The following is an 18,985-nucleotide window of genomic DNA, read 5'->3' as shown; positions in this document are numbered from 1 at the left end:
CCTGCAGTGGCAAGTGGGGACTGCCTGAATCTCTCCGAATCTCTTCAGAGAGCTTTGAATCAATTCAGACCTTTTTACTGGTCTTCCGATTTGATTCAGATTCAAAGATTCGGCCACCGAATCGGGCCGAATCTCCTCTGAATTGAATCAGCACCCGAAGCTTTACACAGCCCTAATGGTCACATGTTTAAAGTGCCATACACTTTGTCAAGGTAATCAAGTCAGAAACTGGTTTAAACCTGCAACAGACCAGATGTTCAGTGCACACGAACTGCTTTCAAAATGGACACAACTGGTTTAAAATAAACCTGGTTGAATGTAGTATCAGACTTACCTGATTTAGGTCAAACCAGTTTATGGAACTTCTGTCCCAGACCCCTTCCTGGTTCAAGTTAACTCACAGTCCCCCAGCATCCCAGGATGCTTTGCAGCTCTGGGCTGGGCTGTGCTGTCTGCTCCAGAGAGCAGGATTGACTCTGCCCCCCTGCTCTTTAGCTGGAGCACTATCACTGCTCTGCCTGGCTGAGAAGGGGGTGGGGTGGGAAACCCAGTTCCAGACCTCAACCAGGTCTGCCTGCCAAGCATGGAGCAGCCCCTGCCAGGCTTTTCCCTACTCCCTGCTCATGCAGAGGGGGTAAGAGTGTGGCCAGACACCAGCCCCAAGCCAGCACACTGAAGCAGAGGGAAGGGAGAAGAGTTTAAACTGCTCCCCCTGCTTCAGACTGCTGGCCCGGGGCCGTCATCTAGCCACACCTCTGTCCCATCTGCTCAAGCGGGAAAAAGCCTGGTATGGGCTGCTTCCTGCCTGCCCCCACAGAGACACCCTGGCCAGGATCTCTGCAGGCCATGGTGGGGGTTTAAACCCCTCTCCCCAATCATACTCAGCAGGCCTGCCAGGGCCTGGCCATGTGCCCCTTCCTCCACCACTCAGCTTGTGCAGGGAGCAGGAGAAGCCTGGAGGGCTTCTCTCCCACCTTCCCTCCAGCCTTCCTGCCACTGCTAAAGGGAAGGGAAGGCATGCTGTAGTGCCCCCCCAACTTCTAGCCTGATCCACTGCAGGCATGTGGCAGCATTTCCAGAATATCTGTTCACTTGCTTCTCAGTTCAATCTACACAGCTTAGACTAACCTGCAAAGATTGAATCAATTCAGCCTCAGGCTTTTTGACTGTCTGTACTGAGCCCAAGAGAGCTGTGAACTCCCATTCTTTCTGAAAAGTGTTAGCTTTGAAGCTCAATGAGTAAGTGCTAGAGTTAGATGCCAAAACAAGTGACCATAAAATTGCAGGCTGAAACTAAATAAAAATCCACAAAGTCCTGTTTCTGATGCTGCTAGTAATACATATTGTCCTTTCACCCTAAGGATATGCAGCTAGAACATATATTCTAATTGCATAGAAGAGACAGTCTTAAGTTATTTGGTCTTAAAAATCCTAAAACATAAAAACTACAAAGTGGGCTCCTACCTCAAGATAGATTACATCATTTTAAAATACCTTTGAAAACTTTTTTAAAAATATAATTTTTAATGACAATAATAATTTATTTAATACCATAACTAAAAAATGATGCTGGCTTCAAAACAAAAATCATGTGTTCTCTAATTTACAGAACCTGACAGCAGAACAGCAATAGACCTGACGCTGATCTATCACACAATGAAATCTTTCTGAAGTAACACACAAGAAAGTTAGCATATTCATCATTGTTTCAGTTTATTCTCCAGATTCACTGACACTACAATAGTAGCAGTGAGAAACAGATTATTCACAGTTTTTGTATCATTCTTTCAGTACTCCAGGCAATTGTTCAATAACATTTTTGGGACACTACCAAAACGTGTGTCCAACACTTTCCGAAGGAAAGCAGCAGCCCATGACTTCAGAAGAACAAAAAGGTTTCAATACCACTGTAAAACAGTTGTAGAAGTAATTGCCCCCCAAAAATCAATATAAAAACAGAACTGCAACACAAGATAGTCTTATTTGAGGTCCTAATTGCAAAATACTCGAGTGCCAGATACAAATGCCTTTGGCATATTTCTTAATTACTGGGCTCGGTTTGGACCAAACTCGAATTTTATGACTTCAGATCATGACACAGAGATAGACTGGTTAGCTGGCTGGCTGAATATCCACAGCCAGCCAGCCTTAAAGACCTAGTAAAGATCAATTCAGGATCTGCAGGGGCTACATACCTTTGGGATTTGTTTTTATAATGGCTAGATCATGGTGTGCAGTCAATTGAATTTACTGAACCACAAGGATCAAATAGTCAGATTAAATTTTGTTTGTAGACAAGAGTGAATCAAATTTCTAGTGAATACTAGTCAACCTAAAATTACTGTATATTAATCTACATATGCTTATTTGAGAAAGCATACATAATATTTAAATTCTTAAAAAATATACTGAACAAATGAGATGCATAGAACATTTTACCTAGCTAGTAACCATAAATAAAAATAAAGGTTCAGAGTATTATTTGACTTCTATCACAGTATTACCTTTCTTAACTGGTTCTCTACTCTCCTCTGCTTCTCTGTTGATTCGGTTTTGCTCTGGTTCAATTGCAGGTTGCTGACTATCCAATTCATCCTCTGTTTCATCATCACTGTAGGGCATCACCTCATCATTTGGCTGAGAGTCCTCATCAAAGGTGGTCTCCGAATCCCTTTCAGAATTCATTTTGCCAGCAGTCTGCAAACAAGTAAAAGGAGATGAAGTGATATAAGAAGATAGATAAGAATGTTTTTCTTAGCTCTGCCTGTAAACCTTTGCCAGCCAAACCATATTAAAAAGCTAGGTCTGCTAGAACTGTATAAACAGAATTCAGACTCCATTTTTAAACATGGTTGGAGTTAATAAGATAGGGTGCTCAGCCTAAAGACTTATTATTATATCTGTGTTTTTTCAACATTTGAACAGAGTACTATGATGATGACTGATGATGATGCTAATGATGACATAAGAGAAAAAAAATAAAAGTACTAATATCTTGATATAACCACAAATTCTAAGAGACCTTACTCAATTTATGATTATTTAAATTGTCAGAGCCATTGCATTAAACCTTACCATCAACTCAAAACTTCAGCATAATACTGGAGGCAGATTTCAGATCCTCCTACTTCAGAAGCATTATATCATTTGAACTAGAGGTATACTGAGGTTATCATTACAGATAACGGGTGCATGGCAATCATTTCCTATTCTGGAAGGCAACAGAAAAAGCTACTTCATTGCAATATGAGAGGATTCAATTCTTTATTTGCCTGTCAAAGATAAAGCATGAAGAACGCCCCCCCAGTAAAGACTTGTTCATGTTACTGAGATGTAGAACGTAGCATTCTGATGACATTTTAATTGATTAAAGCATTTGTAACAGTCAAAACACAAGCTACTTACAGTGGAAGCCATAAACCGAGTCTTTTAAAATTCTGGGAATTATTTAAAAACGACATCACTGCCCCACCACCACCACCATTGTAGCAACCTACACACACAAATTAAAAGAGTAGCAAGCCTTCACCTGTACCTGAAACTCCCTTTCAAAGCGCTGAAAACATCAACGTCCACTCCCTTCCTCCCAAGAAAGCTACAAAAATAGCTTTCTTTCCCATCTGTGGTCTACATTTTTAATTTAAATACATTTGAATTACAACTTTTAGGAAATTGTTATAAAAATCTTTACATTTCATCTTCTCCAAATACCACCTATGATATTGAATATAAGCAAGGTAACTAATAGGAGCCACTAGACTGCTCTACAAACAATACTTAGGTCCTAATTTCTTTTTAAAGTTTTGGAATTTTTCAGTCTTGAAAACAGGTCCTCAAGAATTTGCTGGGGTGCGGGGAGAAGGAGGGAGCATTTTGAACATATTAGCTGTAAGTCAGAACCAGAAACTATTTAACCAACCATGACCATTTTTTTCAACCCCCTCTTATGCTTACAGTCATCTACTAGTCCCCTGAATGGACAAAATTAGCAGCTGGTTAGTTGATCTCTTTGCTGGGTGGCTTAGTATTTTAATAATTGAACTGGTACAGCAGTTTGGATACTTTTGACTAGTTCATTCCATTCACTTGTACTTCTCTAATGCCCAAATTGATTATATTGCAATTTACACCATTTTTATTTATTTTACTTATTAACAATTCCAGACAGATTGGTTTCAATGGTAAGCATAATAGTACTAGTAGTTTTCACAGTAGGAATTTCAACAGAAGTCCTGTGATAAAACGTCAGTGATCTCTTTGGAGCCAGGGATCCTTACTTATGCAGCTGTCTTCAGCAAGCTGTTTGCTGACCTCTGTTCTAAGGGCCCATGGTTTTGTCAAACACCAGTGTTATCCTGTAACCCATATGCTGCTTTCATTAGCAGCAGCAACCAGCAATGCTAACACCCATTATCTGAATTGACACTGAAACCCTTCAGTGTTTCAATTAGTTTCTTCTTTTGCAAAAGCTGAAAGTTTTTTTTTCCTCCAATACTGTCTGGTGCACAGAGAAATAAATATTTAATGAGTACTTAATATTCTATTCATATGACAAAGACTGTCTTCCAAAAAATTCTAAAACCACTGATCCGGGGACACTATTGTATGCATACCCAAAGTATATATTATAAATTGTTTTAAAGCTGTGTTATTTTTTAGGCTTCCCAAGAGTGAGCAACTACTGTACGTGATTGTATCCAAAGCACTTCACTGTATTGGTGGTCTAGCAATTCCAAACAATTTAAATTTAGGGGCTAAGGCAGTTTATATGCCAATATATAAAAATACTACCAAAAAACCAACATAATAATAGCATTTTAGGTAAATACACAGAAGCATCATCTGGGAGTAAAGTAAACTTCTAGGGGGAAGGCTTTTTGTTGTAAAAAAAGAATAATGGGTAAATTGAATTTAATTTAAAGATGAATACATCTTAATAGAATTAAGGATTGATTTAATCCTATTCCTTCAAGTCCTCGCCAAGTTGCCAGAAGCAGCACACTTACTGGTAGGGCTGCTCAGGAATTAGACAAGCTTATCAGAAAGAAAAAAAAGTTTGCTTAAAAAAACCCAGAGTTTCCAGAAACATATCCATTTCTACAAGTTGCCATTAATCTGAGTATCAGGACAGCTAGCTTCAAATCCTGCTGGATACAGACATTTGAACAGCCAAGCGGAATCTTTTTTATGTTAAAAGTTTTATTTTCATACCAAATATAAAGCAAGAAGCATCGCCAAACTCATTTTTTTTTCCTGAAAAAGAAATTTGGTAGTTCTGACCATCCTTACTCACCAGCTGTAGAAAGGCTAAGTAGAAATATTTTAACCACACATCTATTCATCTGTTTTACTGACAATGCAACCAAAAAGTCGTGCAGAGAAGTCTGGCATCTCACCTATGAAACATTTCAGCTGCACTAGTCACAGTGTTTGTGCTATGCATGCTGACCAACATTAGTCTAATGATAAAAATGCTTTTAAATATGGGCCCTAATCCTGCAGCTGAAATCACGAAGCTGTACGTTGCACCTGTACAAGACCCACCGGACTGGCCTATGCTGCGCCAGGAGCAGTCTGAGAGGGGCAGAACTGAGCACACACTTCCCACGTGCTACTAACTCACGCTCCAAACTGGACAGTAGCTCTTGAGGCTGCTCCAGCCTTGTCCCCAGCAAGAGTGGAACAGCTTCCCGAATGAACTTTTGATTCTGGATCATGTCAGCAGACGCTGGAGAGGAGGACTTGACTATAAAGAAAAGCACTGTTATCCATGAGGCTCCTGATGAATGTAGCATTCTGCCTGTGTATTGTCACAGCTTCAGGATCAGAACTATGGAGAGTTAATTTATGGCCAGTTATGCTGGTCAAACAAGCCATGTATATTTAACATGTAAAGTGCCTTAAAAAAGATGATTTAAAATACATCCTGTCGTCCTGGTCAGGGTAGAGGACACTAATGAATAAAAGATGATAAAAGCTCAAATAACCATGACTAGGGGTCTACCTGTATATATCTCTAATAAAACTCCTGCTGTGTATCAGTTCTGTAATTCTAGGGGGTTTAGCATAAGATCAATGATTCTGGCTATGTATACCTTTGTTTATTTTGAAAAATCATGAAGTCCTAGGGCTAGGCTAAAGTCATATTGTCTGCACTTTATTTCCCCGCCCCCTGTACAAACGCAGGCTACAACATAATGTACCAGCCAACACTTCATCCTGGTCTTGAATCCTGAAACATAAAAGTTTGCTTTATTTCAGCTCTGAGAACCTGTCTCAGACTTTGAACAATGAGCTACTCGAATCTCTCGGTGCCAGCATGAGCTAGCTGGCCCTCGGCTGAGGCCGAGGTAGATTTTCCCAATTCAGTACTAAAACAACTGAGCCCTACCCACGTTCTTACCTCTCCTTCGACAGGTCTTACTGTATCCCTGATTATACCCTTTTTTAAACACTAGTTTTAAACATGATTCTTCCACAGCCAAAGAAGATGGAGCATTAAAGAAACAAGGTACACAGTCACTCTGCACATAAATCTATTTGTAACTGTGCCTGCCACAGATTAAAGTCTGATTGGAAGAGACAAACATTATTTAATCCTTTTACCTGCTGTTGCTTTCATGGTAGGTCCTTGAGGTGTGGGAACAGAATTTTTGTGGTAAAATTGTGAGGTGGTGCACATTAATGCAATATTTTTAAAAAGGTAAAAATCCACAAGTAATAATTGAGCCAAGATCCCACAGGAGGCAACTTTTTATGAAAAGAAGAGCAAAAACAGTAGGAGTAAGTATTTATTCAAATTAAAGTTTCTTAATTTGTTACCGGCAGAAGCACATCTGTAATTCTCTGTCCCTCTAGATCATTGGTGCTCAACCTTTTTGGCCTGTGGGCCAGATGGGCAGTGCCCGGCCACCCACAGGCTGGATCCAGCTGACAGTCTCAGTCTGGGAAGGGGTGGTCAGGACAGGACCCCACCTGGCCATGCAGAAGGGGGCAAGGGACATGCCAGCTCCAACCCAGCTCTGCAGGGGGAGGAGGTGTAACCCAGCCCTATGGGAGGGGGTGAGGGAAAGGGGGCTTGAGTCATCCCCAACCCAACCCCACAGGAGAAAAGAGGCCGTGGGCCCAGCCCCATGCAGCTCAGAGGGAGGGACATGGCCCAGCCTCATCCAACCGTAGGGCTGAGGGCTTGGGAATTTGGCAGTGGGGGAGAGTGGCCATTGCTAAATTTCCCTGCTGGCCAGACACCTATGGCTCCATGGGCTGCATTTGGCCCATGGGCAGAGGTTGAACACCCCTGCTCTATTCTATTAACTCATAAGAAATAAAAACAAAGAAACCAAACATGGCAGTGATAATTGTACAGGCACTGAGACAGTACAGTACTATTTTTAATAAGTATAGCAGTACTGAAAAACTCCTATGCATTATGGATCTGAAGGAGCGTTGCTAATATTCAATAAAGGTTAATAAAATGGAAGACATCCTCCTCAAGGTTATTTGCATAGCAGCTGATTTCCATACTGTTCAACAGATGACACCCATTTATTTATAGCATTGTATTTCACAATCCACCATGCACAGCCAAGGCAAAAACATGAAAAAACCTAGAACACACATTTAAAAATACTACTTCATTAGGCAGATGTGAACAAAGTTGCATGTTCAATCCCCACGTGGGGCACAAGGCATTTCCTGCCTCAGGCACAGGGTTGGACTCGATGACCTCTCGAGTTCCCTTCCAGCCCTACTACTCCAAGAGTTCAGGAACAGCTTGTTGACCAAGTTCTTAAAGTAACGGAGAATCTTGCGTACTATTGAGAGAACTTGTGCCAGTAACAGCTTGCTTGTTTCAATAATCTTATTAGAACAGAATAAATTGTTCCAAAGTCTGTAGCTGCAATTCAGCCTCACTGTTCTACTTCAGGCAACAGCTTTGTGTGTGCTCCCCAACTCCAAAGCAGGAACACGTGCCTCAAGAAACTGCACCAGGGGTATCCCTCCAATAGAAATCAATGCATGCATGCAGAATCTATGTGTTTGGTCTACTGGAGAGCGAGGAAAGAAGAAAAGACAACTTCTAAGTGGCATTCCTACACTACTGCTTAGGTAAATTTATATACAAAGCACCATGAAAATGAAAAGGTCATTTGTTCGGAAGTTCCCAGTTTACTACTATTCTTTCAATGTTCTTTGTATACAACTTTAAAAAGGAAACAGAAAAAAAAGATATTTATGGCTACTGAGGTGGCTTTTCTTTGTCCCAAGAGACTATGTTCAGCTTTTGCAGACAGAAAAGCTGAAGCTTATTGGTGTCCAACTCATCTCCTTGCTCTTATTGGTACTCCTCAGAAAACCCATAGCAGACCAAAGCACTTCTACAAACAAACAGTTTAAGATAGGGGATGGGCAACCTACACCCTGTGGAGCCATTTGATTCAGCCTCCAGAGATGGGCATTCAGAAGCATTGGGGGGGGTGGGGCCCAAGCAGCAGTTGCTCTTCCTGTGCTACTACTAGCAAAAGCACTGGCAGTGGCTGGGTCCTAGCACTTGCCTATCTGCCTCTGATCTGATCTGTGGCAATCCAGCCCACAGCTTTAAAAGCCTGTTGATTTGTGGCCTAGGGCAAGGGCTACTACTATACCAGCCAATCCTACTGGGAATGCTCAGAAGTTGCCTGAAGAGTTGTAGCAAAAGGCAAGAGCCAGATCAAACTTCTTCCCCCACTAAATCCTCCTGAATTTGATGCATGTCTTCCTCTATAGGCACAGCATAGAACTGGAGCTTCCCACTGATAAAGCTGAGTGCTTGGGAGAAAAGGGAGGAAGACTCGATGCCCCCAGCTTCCCATTTCCTCCAAGGTACCATGTGTTCACAAGCTCCCAACTACTGCAGAGTACTCCCCATGCCAGGTTCTCTCCTGCACTTTCTCAGGATCCAACACCTAGCAGTCTGTCCTTCTGGGATAACAGATTGTTCCTGATGCCAGGCAATATTCACAGTTCAGATGTAGCTAATGAGGCAAGACAGGAGGTGGTCACAACTGCATGAATAGTTTGCCAGATAGCAGACTTCTCCAAGAGGCGGGATAACTTCCAACATGGATCTCTGCAAGACTCCTTTAGAGAAGTGTTCAGCAACCTTAATATAGGGCTGACCACTGTTGTGCATCACAGTGTATCTGTCCCAGCGAGATCACACAAGGATCAAAAAAGGTAACCATGTTTATTGTACAAACAAACGGCTTAACTGAATACTTTTCAAGCTAACAGCAAGTAGCAACAGGACACAAACACGGAACAGCCCCATGTACTGGGAGGAGCAGACACCGCCCCCCCCCTCTGTACATAACACCCTTTCCGCATAGACAACATAGTTCTTGGGTTGAATGGCAGCTCACATCAGATGATTCAGTTCAGGGGGTTAGTCTCCTCACTGGAGCTAGGAGCTGGCTGTTTCAGCTCTTCTTGAGTTGCTTTGGCACCTGGAGGATTTGACAGATCTAGAACAATAGCAGCTGATGGACACATTACAACTGGTCTTGCTGGCAGTATGATGGCTTCTGAATCTGTAGATGGAAAGTCATTTGGAATTCAACCTCACATTTGGTTGATATGTTTTCGAACTGCCTTGCTATCTAGAGTTTTGGACTTTAATGACACTGGTCTCAAGGAGATCTGTAGGCACCCGCTTTGGCCTACTTTCATATTTTTGGCATAAACAGGATCATTTGGCTTGAAGATCTGCACAGGTGAAGTAGCTCATTTTGTAAAGAATTGGATTTCTTGCTTTGCTTGGTGCTCAGCTCCCAGGTCTGGAACTAATCCAAACACGTCGATGGTTTATCAGTTCTGCTTCAACCAGTGGTGGAACCTGGAGTTAATTGCTGTTGTAGTTGAAAAAAAAAGATTAGCTTTCTTCAAAAACCTTGCTGAACTCCTGTATCTTGAAACGGTATATGTTGCAACGCTATACGCTCCTGTTAAACTTGATGTCCACAGGCTCAAACCATTCTTCACCCAGCAAGCTTGCTTTCTGTCCTCTGGCAATTTACAGGGGCAGAACCTCTCCATCCTTCCCACAGTGGACAATGACATAATATTCACCTTACAGGTCAATTGTTTATTGTGGTTAATGCATCTTGCTTTACATGAAACAAAAGGAGAATGATTTTGAGGCCATAGCCATACATATGTCTCTTCTGAAATTAAAGGCAAACTTGGAGCATTAGTTTACTTCCATGATACAAGGAACACCTTGGACCATTAATGTAGTGTAGACTGTTTTACTTCTGTAGAGGCTACATTTTTACACTGTTGACAAACCCAGGAATGTAGACATTTGGGAATGTTCCACAGGCTTCAAATTCCATTTGGATCAGCAACAGCAGATGAGCTAGCTGGAGGCATACCTGCTTGTTTGACTTCTTTCTGGATGGCTTGAACTTTTGACACCACACACATTTGATGTGACCTTTATGCTTACAATGATGGCATTCAGCATCACAGAAATGGTACATCACTTCTGTTGTTCCTACCACCGATATAGCAGCTTCTGTAGGATGAAGAATATGTTTTCTTGTGCACTGATGGCAACTCCATTGGAGAATTCCTTTTGGATGGCAAGTGCCAATTTTTGCTTCTAAAGAGTCTGTATTGTAGGGCTTCATCTCAAACTCCAGACAAGTCACGTCCCTCAGTAGAAACTTAAGAATGGTACCACAATTACAGTTCTCAGACATATGATGCAACTCAGCTATGCATGCTGCAGTCCCTTCAGCTGGCAGCTGATTGCACTGGTCAAAATGGAGCCATGTAACTGTTTTAGATAAGAATTGGTGTGAAGTGCTTTTTAGTAGTGTGAGGATGTCATCATAAGGCTTGTCACTAGGTTTCGCCAAGGATATAAGAGGCATGGACAATGTCAAAACCCAGTGAGTAAATGATATTCAGTAGCATTACACATTTATGGATAGCCTCAGTAAGCTGATTGGCTTCAAGATGGAAGATGAACCAGCTGGCCTGATCACATTTATTCTTCAATGCAGCTTAAAGTAACCATATAGTGTAAGGATATAGTGTAGAGCAGTCACACAGACCACCCCATGGAGAGGAACCCTTGGCCTGGGGATCCCTGGGCAGTACAGGTCTCCCTTGCAGCAGCTGGCACTTAATTCACTATGAACACTAGAAGCATCCTATTCACTGGGATCCTGCTTTCAACCCCAGGTTTGTGTACTGCATGGTTTCTCTGGTGCAGTTAGATCACAAAGGAGCAACTGGGTAACGTTTTTTACTGTACAAACTAAAGGTTTTGCTCAGTGGTTCTCAACCTTTTTAGACCTGAGGCACTCCTTGATGGGACTTCAGGCACTCCTTGAAAAAAAATCAGCTCTTATTCTTCTGTTGTCAAAAACTGAGTGAAAACTAATAAAAGCAATTGCTTTGTTGCAAAGAACTCAAAAGGACCACAACACATCAGAGCATTTGTAACACCATGGAGTCCTACTTGAAATCTCTGGATTTATCTTATGAATTGTGTTTGCACATCTAACAGTGCTAACAGTACCAAAGCACCCAAGTTGAGAATCACTGACTTAGCTGAATTCTTTTTGAGCATAACAGTAGGCAGTAACAGGAGACAAAATAAAACACGCAGAAAAGTCCCACCAAGTGGTGAGAGTGCACACACACGACACTCAGCACAGAACAACTACCATCTTCCCGTCGGTTACTGATATTGCAGTAGAACCTAGGAACCAAAGTCATGGGCCACAGCCCATTGCACGAAGAGCCCTAGAAATACAGAACAAAGACTGTCTCTATCCCCAAAAGCTTGGGTTCCAAACACAAGACAATAGGTGAAGAACTGGGACGGATGCACGCAAAATAATAAGACAGTACTATTCAGCAAGAGAGATAATGGTCTCACCACAACAGCTGCCTAACCAACATTAAGCTTTTGTTGGCAGTATGGCACTACACAATAAGTTTCCATTTCCCTCGGCAAGCAAAACTGGCTCCCCTGAATCAGATACTGGCACTGTGCCTCTTCAGAATTTACAAAAACGTTAGAGCAATAGAATAATTATGGGCAAATATACAAGTCTGCCTTTTCAACTAACTCGTTATATCCTTCAAAAGGAAAAAAGAAAAAAGTGGGGGAGGGGAGAAAGAGAGAGAGAGAGAGCTCAAGTGAGCAAGATTAGATTCCAGTTTTCTCCTGTACAAACCAGGATAGTATGAAAGATAATATCGCCTTTATCCAGTCCAGTAACTTCTTGGCTCAACTAGCATCCGAAAGTCATTCTACTTGCCCAAATATCTAATCTCAAGCTTGGCAGGTTTTGCAAAGATACTTTGATTTTCTTTTCACTAAGAATCTCTTTGAGCAGAAGAAAACCCTTGGTTTCGGATTAATTTTTAAAATCGGGAAATGTTTAGACATTAGAAGATATCCCTTTGTAGCTACAGGCAGTACTAAGTCCCAGTTCTGATTTTTTGCTGCTGTCTGCAGACTGCAACCAGATCTCTATCAAAAGTTTCTGCCAGGCATACTAAGCATCTTCTGTAGGAAAACAGTCATCTGGAAGAGGCCAAAGACTCTAATGGGCTCTCTCTAAGAAAAAGGCCATTGGACCTTGAGTTGCTCTTGTTCCAAGAAGTCAAATAAATCCTCACACTCTGATCCAAAGCAAAGAGGTCTGGTCAGTAGTTTATACGTCTTTAATTCCCCTCTCTTTCCCTATTGCATGGCATTCACAAAACAAGCTAGCCTGTCTACTTACAGCACTGAGCCCAACTTCTTCATTGTGACTCAGATCTCAAGACAAATGTCCTAGTAATTCAAACTGCAGTAAGTAGGTCTAGTTGGGTGCTCGCAAAAATGTACCAGACTATCCAAGCTGGAGGTGGCAGAGCTTCATGTCTCAGCAGGATATAGAATCACAGAATTGGAGAGCTGGAGGGGTCATCTATCCAACTCCCTGCACAGATACAGCAGATCCCTATCCAGCCATTTCTTGGAAGCCTCCAATGAAGGATCTTCCACAAGATCTTTAGGCAACACGTTGCATTGTCATACTGCTTTTCCAGTTGGGAAGTTTTCCTTAAGATCTGATCTAAAACTGCTTATCTAACAACTTAAACCCACTGCTTTACATCCTGCCTACTCTGGCAGGAGAGAACAGTTATTCTCCCTGTTCTTTACAGCAGCCTTACAAAATATTTGAAAACTGCTATCATGCCCCTTTTTAAACTTGTTTCCAGACTAAACATACCTAATTGTCTCAACCTTCCCTTGCACAATTTGTATTCCAACCCCTTTATCATTTTTGTTGACTGCCTCTGATTCTTCTCAAGTTTCTCTACACCCTTTTAAAATGTGATGCATAGAACTGGTACAATAGTCTACTGATGAAGTGAGCTCTTGTTCACAAAAGCTTATGCATCTCTGATTCAATTAGTATATAAAATGCATCTCTGCCCTACCTTCAGTCTACTTGGTGCAGGTCAGGCCTCAAACAGAGTATACTAATCACCTCTATTCCCCATTCTGCATTTGTGCACTTGGATTATCTTCCTTTGGGGTATCACCTGACATGCAACTTCATCAGATTTTATTTTGTTGTCTATAGTCCCGTTTTCTAATGTATCGAGATCCTATAGAATTTGATACCTGTGCTCCCACTTTTGTGTCATCTGCCAACTTGATCAGGAAGTGTTCCAAATTATTTTAAAAACACGTCATCACCTGTGCGCCCCAAAACAGCCTCCTGTAGAACCTCACTCAAAACCTTCTAACACCAGCCTGTTCATAGTTACCTTTTGCTTGCAGTAATTCAATCAACTTCTGTATTGAACTAACTGTTAGTCTATCTAGTCCATTCTGTTCCAGCTCACTGAGAAGAATGTCCTGTTGGGCTGTGTTAAAAGCCTTCACCAAGTCCATGTATATTATGTCCCTTTTGGTAGCCTCATGCATCCCATTAGTTACCCTGTCATATAAAGAAATTAGGTTGGTTTGATAGAAGTTGGTCTTAGCAAATCCATGTTGGCTACCAGTCATCACTTTTTCCTCTGCCAAATATTAATAAATGGAGTGTAAAATTCTCTTGTGACTTCCAAGGCACTGACATTAGGCCAACTTTTCTGGATTTAAAAAGGTCTTCCTTTCCCCTCTGCCCCTTCTTAAAGATGGGTACTATGCCAGCCCTCCTCTGGGACCTCATTTATCACCTGTGGCTTTGCAAATATTGCTGTCAATCACTTAGAGGTTTCTTTAGCTGGTTCTTGTAGCCTACTGTTTCATTAAATCCTACCAAATTAATTTTGTCAAAAGCTCTTTGCCACACACTTTACAGAGCACTAACACTGCAACAGTCTGTAAAGTGGATATTTCTAGTCAAATCTATCTGCCTTTTCATTTAGTGGTCAATGTTTATCAATTACTAAACAAGATTTCATCGATCCTGAACCCATGAAGGATTAAAATAAAATTCTGCTAAGCTTGCCCATGCCACAGATGGTTCCATTTTCTTTTCTATAGGGGAGAACAAAACTGCCTTTGACAAGGATGCTGGTGTGAAAGCACATTGAGTAAGCTCCAGAAACTTGTATTCAGGGGTGTATTTGGTAGCCATGTTGTTCTGAGACAAGAAGACATACAAAAAACTAGAACGCTTGGTTCCAAAATGATACTTTTTATTAGACCAACTGAGAAATCACAAGAAAAATGACTTTTTCTGCAAGCTTTCAGGATCAAAGTCCCTTCGTCAGGCTCTGGGAAAAGTGTAGATGGTACAAGATGGTAAAAAGTCCCCATAGGTAGGAAATAAACTTCATTTTTGCACAGAGGGAGCTGAAGATGGAAGGCTGTCCCTTTAGATCATTGAGAGCCTTTTGAGCTGTGTTGAGTAGCTCTTTGATCTGTTGATCAGGTAGGATTCCTTCCCTGGAGGTGTCAGATGGCAGGCAGGGTGGTAAAAAAAAAAAAATCTTTCTTGTTCTGCCATGAAGTTTAAAATCCAAAATTGGCTAAAATTCAGCATCTTCCATGTTCCATCTTCAGCTCCCTCTGTGCAAAAATGAAGTTTATTTCCTACCTATGGGAACTTTTTACCATCTTGTACCATTTATACTTTTCCCAGAGCCTGACAATGGGACTTTGATCCTGAAAGCTTACAGAAAAGGACATTTTTCTTGAGATTTCCCAGTTGGTCTAATAAAAGGAATCATTTTGGAACCAAAGTTCTAGTTTTTTGTATGTCTTCTAGAAGCTTGTATTGGAGTACCAAACCCTGTATTGGAATATCAGCAACAAGAGCATGAAGAGAAAGGATGATTGTGAGGAAATAAAGAAAACCTGCTTCCAGAAATCACTCAAAAGTCATGAAAATGGTCATAGATGGGTACAGAGGAGGGGAGGAAGAGAGTACATACAGTGTTGATTCAAGGAGAGGAAGAAAGAGGATGGGAATGAAAGGAGAGATTAAAATGGAGGGATTTAAGACGGGGTGGGCAATTATTTGGGCACAGGGGCCACATAGGGAGTTTTGATGAGTTGTTGCCAGCTGTGTCAGCATCCCAACCCCACCACAACAGCTCACCAAAACTCCTTACGAGGGATGGGGCCACGGGCAGGTGGGGAGTGGTGTTTGGGAACAGGACAGGCAGGCGAGGCTGGATCACGGGGTGGTAACAGTGCAGAGCCGAGGCCCAGGGCAGAGCCATGATCCACCGCCTACACACCCCTGCAACGGGCATGGGTTCTGCGGGCATGGTCCAGGGTCATGCACAGCGCTGGCCCTGGCCCCATACTGTCACTGCCCCAACATCCCGGCCCTGGCCCCAGTGGCAGCTCTCCACACACACGACACCTGCACAGTCTCCATGATCACTCTGGGATCACAGGGTAGGGACAGACTGGGGCTGGGGCAAACCCCCAGTTCTACGGGCAGGGATGTGCAGGGCCAGGGCTTGGGGCAGAGCCACGATCCGCTCCTTGCATGCCCCTGCCCTGAGGGGAGGGGTGTGGGGGTGGTTTGTGGCATCCACACATGTTGCACGGGGGGGGGGGGGGGGTGCACGCAGAGAAGGGCTGCCTGGGCATTAGGCCCTAGGAGCCAGCCAGCAGTGATGGGAGGCAGGAGGGGGCAGGGTGTGCAAGCAGCAGGGCTCACCCAGGCGGTACAGTCCAGGGCTGTCCCTGTGGCTGTTCATTGTGCCAAGTGGGCAGAATGGATGGAAGACAGCTGGAAATCCTGGAGCTGGAGCCCTGTGAACTGGGGCAGGAGCCGCCCGGCTGAGTCTTCCTCCCCACCCGGAGCAATGCGGCAGGAGCAGGAGGAGAAATTGCCGGTGGAGGTAAGGGGAACTAAGCAGCACCTGGGTGGCTGCAGCCACACTGGGAGCAGTGCTGCCGGCAGGCTGTGCATGCTAGCTGGGCCCAGGGCCTGTGGTCATGGGCAGTACTGCAGCACTGGCTGCCCTAGGCAGGGCTCGTCCCTACAGAGTGTGCTGCAGGAGCAGCCATGGGCCACTTCCAATCAGCTAGCAGGCCAAATCTAGCCTGCAGGCTGTATTTTGCCCACCCCTGGACAGAGATGTTAGAAAGATCAGGCATGCCCAGAGAATGAGATGTGGGTTTTCCGGAAAATTTTGAATTGTAAAATTTTCCAGAAAATGTTTCGATGCCCTAAATGGAGCGTGATCTGATTTAGCATGTTTATGTGACTTGTATTTAGTAAACAAAACTAAAAAAGTACCCCCATGTTAATTTTATGTCCCAATAGCCACAAGTATTTGAACTGAAATATTTGATTAGGAAAAAATTAAATACAGCATACTTAATGTGGTTTAAATGTTGTATTTGTTATATTCAAACAAATTCAAAGCTTGATATAGAAAGAAATTCTTTTTATTGGAATACTTATAAAAATGTAAAGACAATACACAATAACAATAGCATGTACTACCCTTGCATTGTTTTTTTAAAATTTAAGGAAAAAAACCGAAGGCAATGAAAACTGCTGACACACTAATTTTAGCACACCCAACGAACTGCGCGTGATCTGCCATGCTTTGGTTTTGATTTGACCTGCATAGCCAACTAGGTGAATTCATACTTGATTTTTGGTTTGGATTATTATGTGAGTGTATTTACCCTCCTGTTTACAAATCAATAAAACATATACGTTCTCTCTCTCACACTTCCTAGGGATAATCACCTGAAAAACATCAATTACAACTTTGAAACTGCCAAGCTTGCCTAATATTGTAGTAGCATCCATTCATTGTTACTAATGAATTTTATGAAACAATGCGAATGTGAAACTAAGGCAGTTTTAAAAAACAAGCAAAGGAAGACAAAGCCATGCAACTGTTAACTTTCTTCTGAAAGACAGAGGCTATTTTAGACCAGTCTTCTCAGGTATAGCACATATTGTACACTAACCAGAGGGACTAAAATGTGGTTTTTTGGTAAACAGATACCTTTCCACTATGGCCAAGAAGGTTTTACATTTTCTGGTACCTGGTGCAAATTCACAGCTCTGAACAAAACATTACTTAATTGAAAGAGTGAAAATATGATGTAATCAACAATGAGTACGTCTTTGGGAGCTTTCGTTCTGCTTTGGAAGCAGTAACAACTGATGTAAAGTGAACTCCAGCACACTGTCTGAAGGTGGCCCCTCCTCTATAGGCAGTTTAAGTTCATGTCACAATAAATGTCTAAAACTGCTGTGTGGGGAAGAAACAAATACGCATGTGTTTAGGGAGGGGGGAGGGAGTTTAAAATTAATTTTCTATAAGAAATACTATAAATCATAAATAAATGTATATAAATACTATAAATCAGCATAAATGAACTTTAGCCGATTTTTTTTTTTAATGAAATCTTCATCATTTTACAAGGAGGAGGCAAGTTTGACCACCTGAAATCTGAGACCCTGCTCCTGCCTTTGTTCAAGGTAATCTGCATCATCACAGAGCTCAGACACCTCACCACATAAGAAATCCCTGCCCGGAAAAGCAATCCATTTTTTTTTTACTCCTCTGTGAAATATGAAACACCACAACCAGAAAGAAATATGAATCCATCCTGCTTACCACCAAACAACTTTGAAGTAAACAGACTATTCCAACTTTTCTCTGAGCCCAATCTGCATAATAAAATGAAGTGTTCCAAACAGGAGATTTTGCCACACTTTCAACTCTCTTTTGAAATATGAACTTTCATTTCTACCCAGGAAAACTTTTACAGTCTTTCCTCCTATGCCTGAAGAAGGGTGTTTGTTCCTCAAAACTTGCAATTAAAACTATTTTTTTTTTTTTGCAAAACTCTAGTTGATCTAATAAAACGGGCGGGCAATTATTTTGGGCAGAGGGCCGCTTACTGAGTTTTGGCAAGCCACTGAGGGCCACATAACAGGCAGCCCAGGGCAGATAAATATTCATTTTCTAAATTTTTTAGGGGCCCCGTGGGCCGGACAGAATGGCCTGGTGGGCGCATCCAGCCCCCGGGCCACATTCTGCCCACCCCTGTAATAAAAGATATCACCTCTAGCACACGTTCTGATTCCTTTTTATAAATCAGCACTTGCATATGTATTGTTTCATAAAACTGTGGCATGTATAGCTATTACATATATATATATATATATATATATATATATAGTGTGTGTGTGTGTATGTTTCCCCTGGTGAACTACAGTTTTAAACTCATTAAGAATTCTGCTGTCTACAAATGGGGCAATCATTTTGAAAGGCAGCAGGCTCAAGCCTGTTGACAAAAATCACATAAAACGCTCTGGTATGGAGATGTGCATTGTTCTCTTCAATCTAAGAAGAAAGGAATTTAGACGGAAAATGGGTTTGGTTGTACTTTGTATGTGAAAGTGCTGAAATACTGTTGTGCAGCTAGATAAAGAAAATTACATTTGAATGTGATTTTCTTTTCTTATTATTCAATCAAAAGCTGCTT

At 42.0% G+C, this 18,985-nt stretch overlaps 1 protein-coding gene across 1 annotated transcript in view; it reads right to left on the bottom strand.

Annotated features, from left to right (window-relative positions):
• ATP8B1 (ATPase phospholipid transporting 8B1) overlaps positions 1-18,985 on the bottom strand; it is a 99,576-nt gene that overhangs the window by 41,175 nt on the left and 39,416 nt on the right. The window contains exon 2 of the mRNA XM_059725265.1: positions 2,505-2,697. Within this exon, the coding sequence (XP_059581248.1) occupies positions 2,505-2,685 (181 nt within the window). The 5' untranslated portion in view covers positions 2,686-2,697. The remainder of the gene's footprint in view (positions 1-2,504; positions 2,698-18,985) is intronic.

The sequence above is a fragment of the Alligator mississippiensis genome, chromosome 3, assembly GCF_030867095.1.
Source record: "Alligator mississippiensis isolate rAllMis1 chromosome 3, rAllMis1, whole genome shotgun sequence".
Taxonomy (NCBI): domain Eukaryota; kingdom Metazoa; phylum Chordata; order Crocodylia; family Alligatoridae; genus Alligator; species Alligator mississippiensis.
Note: the sequence above shows the minus strand (reverse complement) of the source record. Positions and strands in the feature narration are given on the sequence as shown.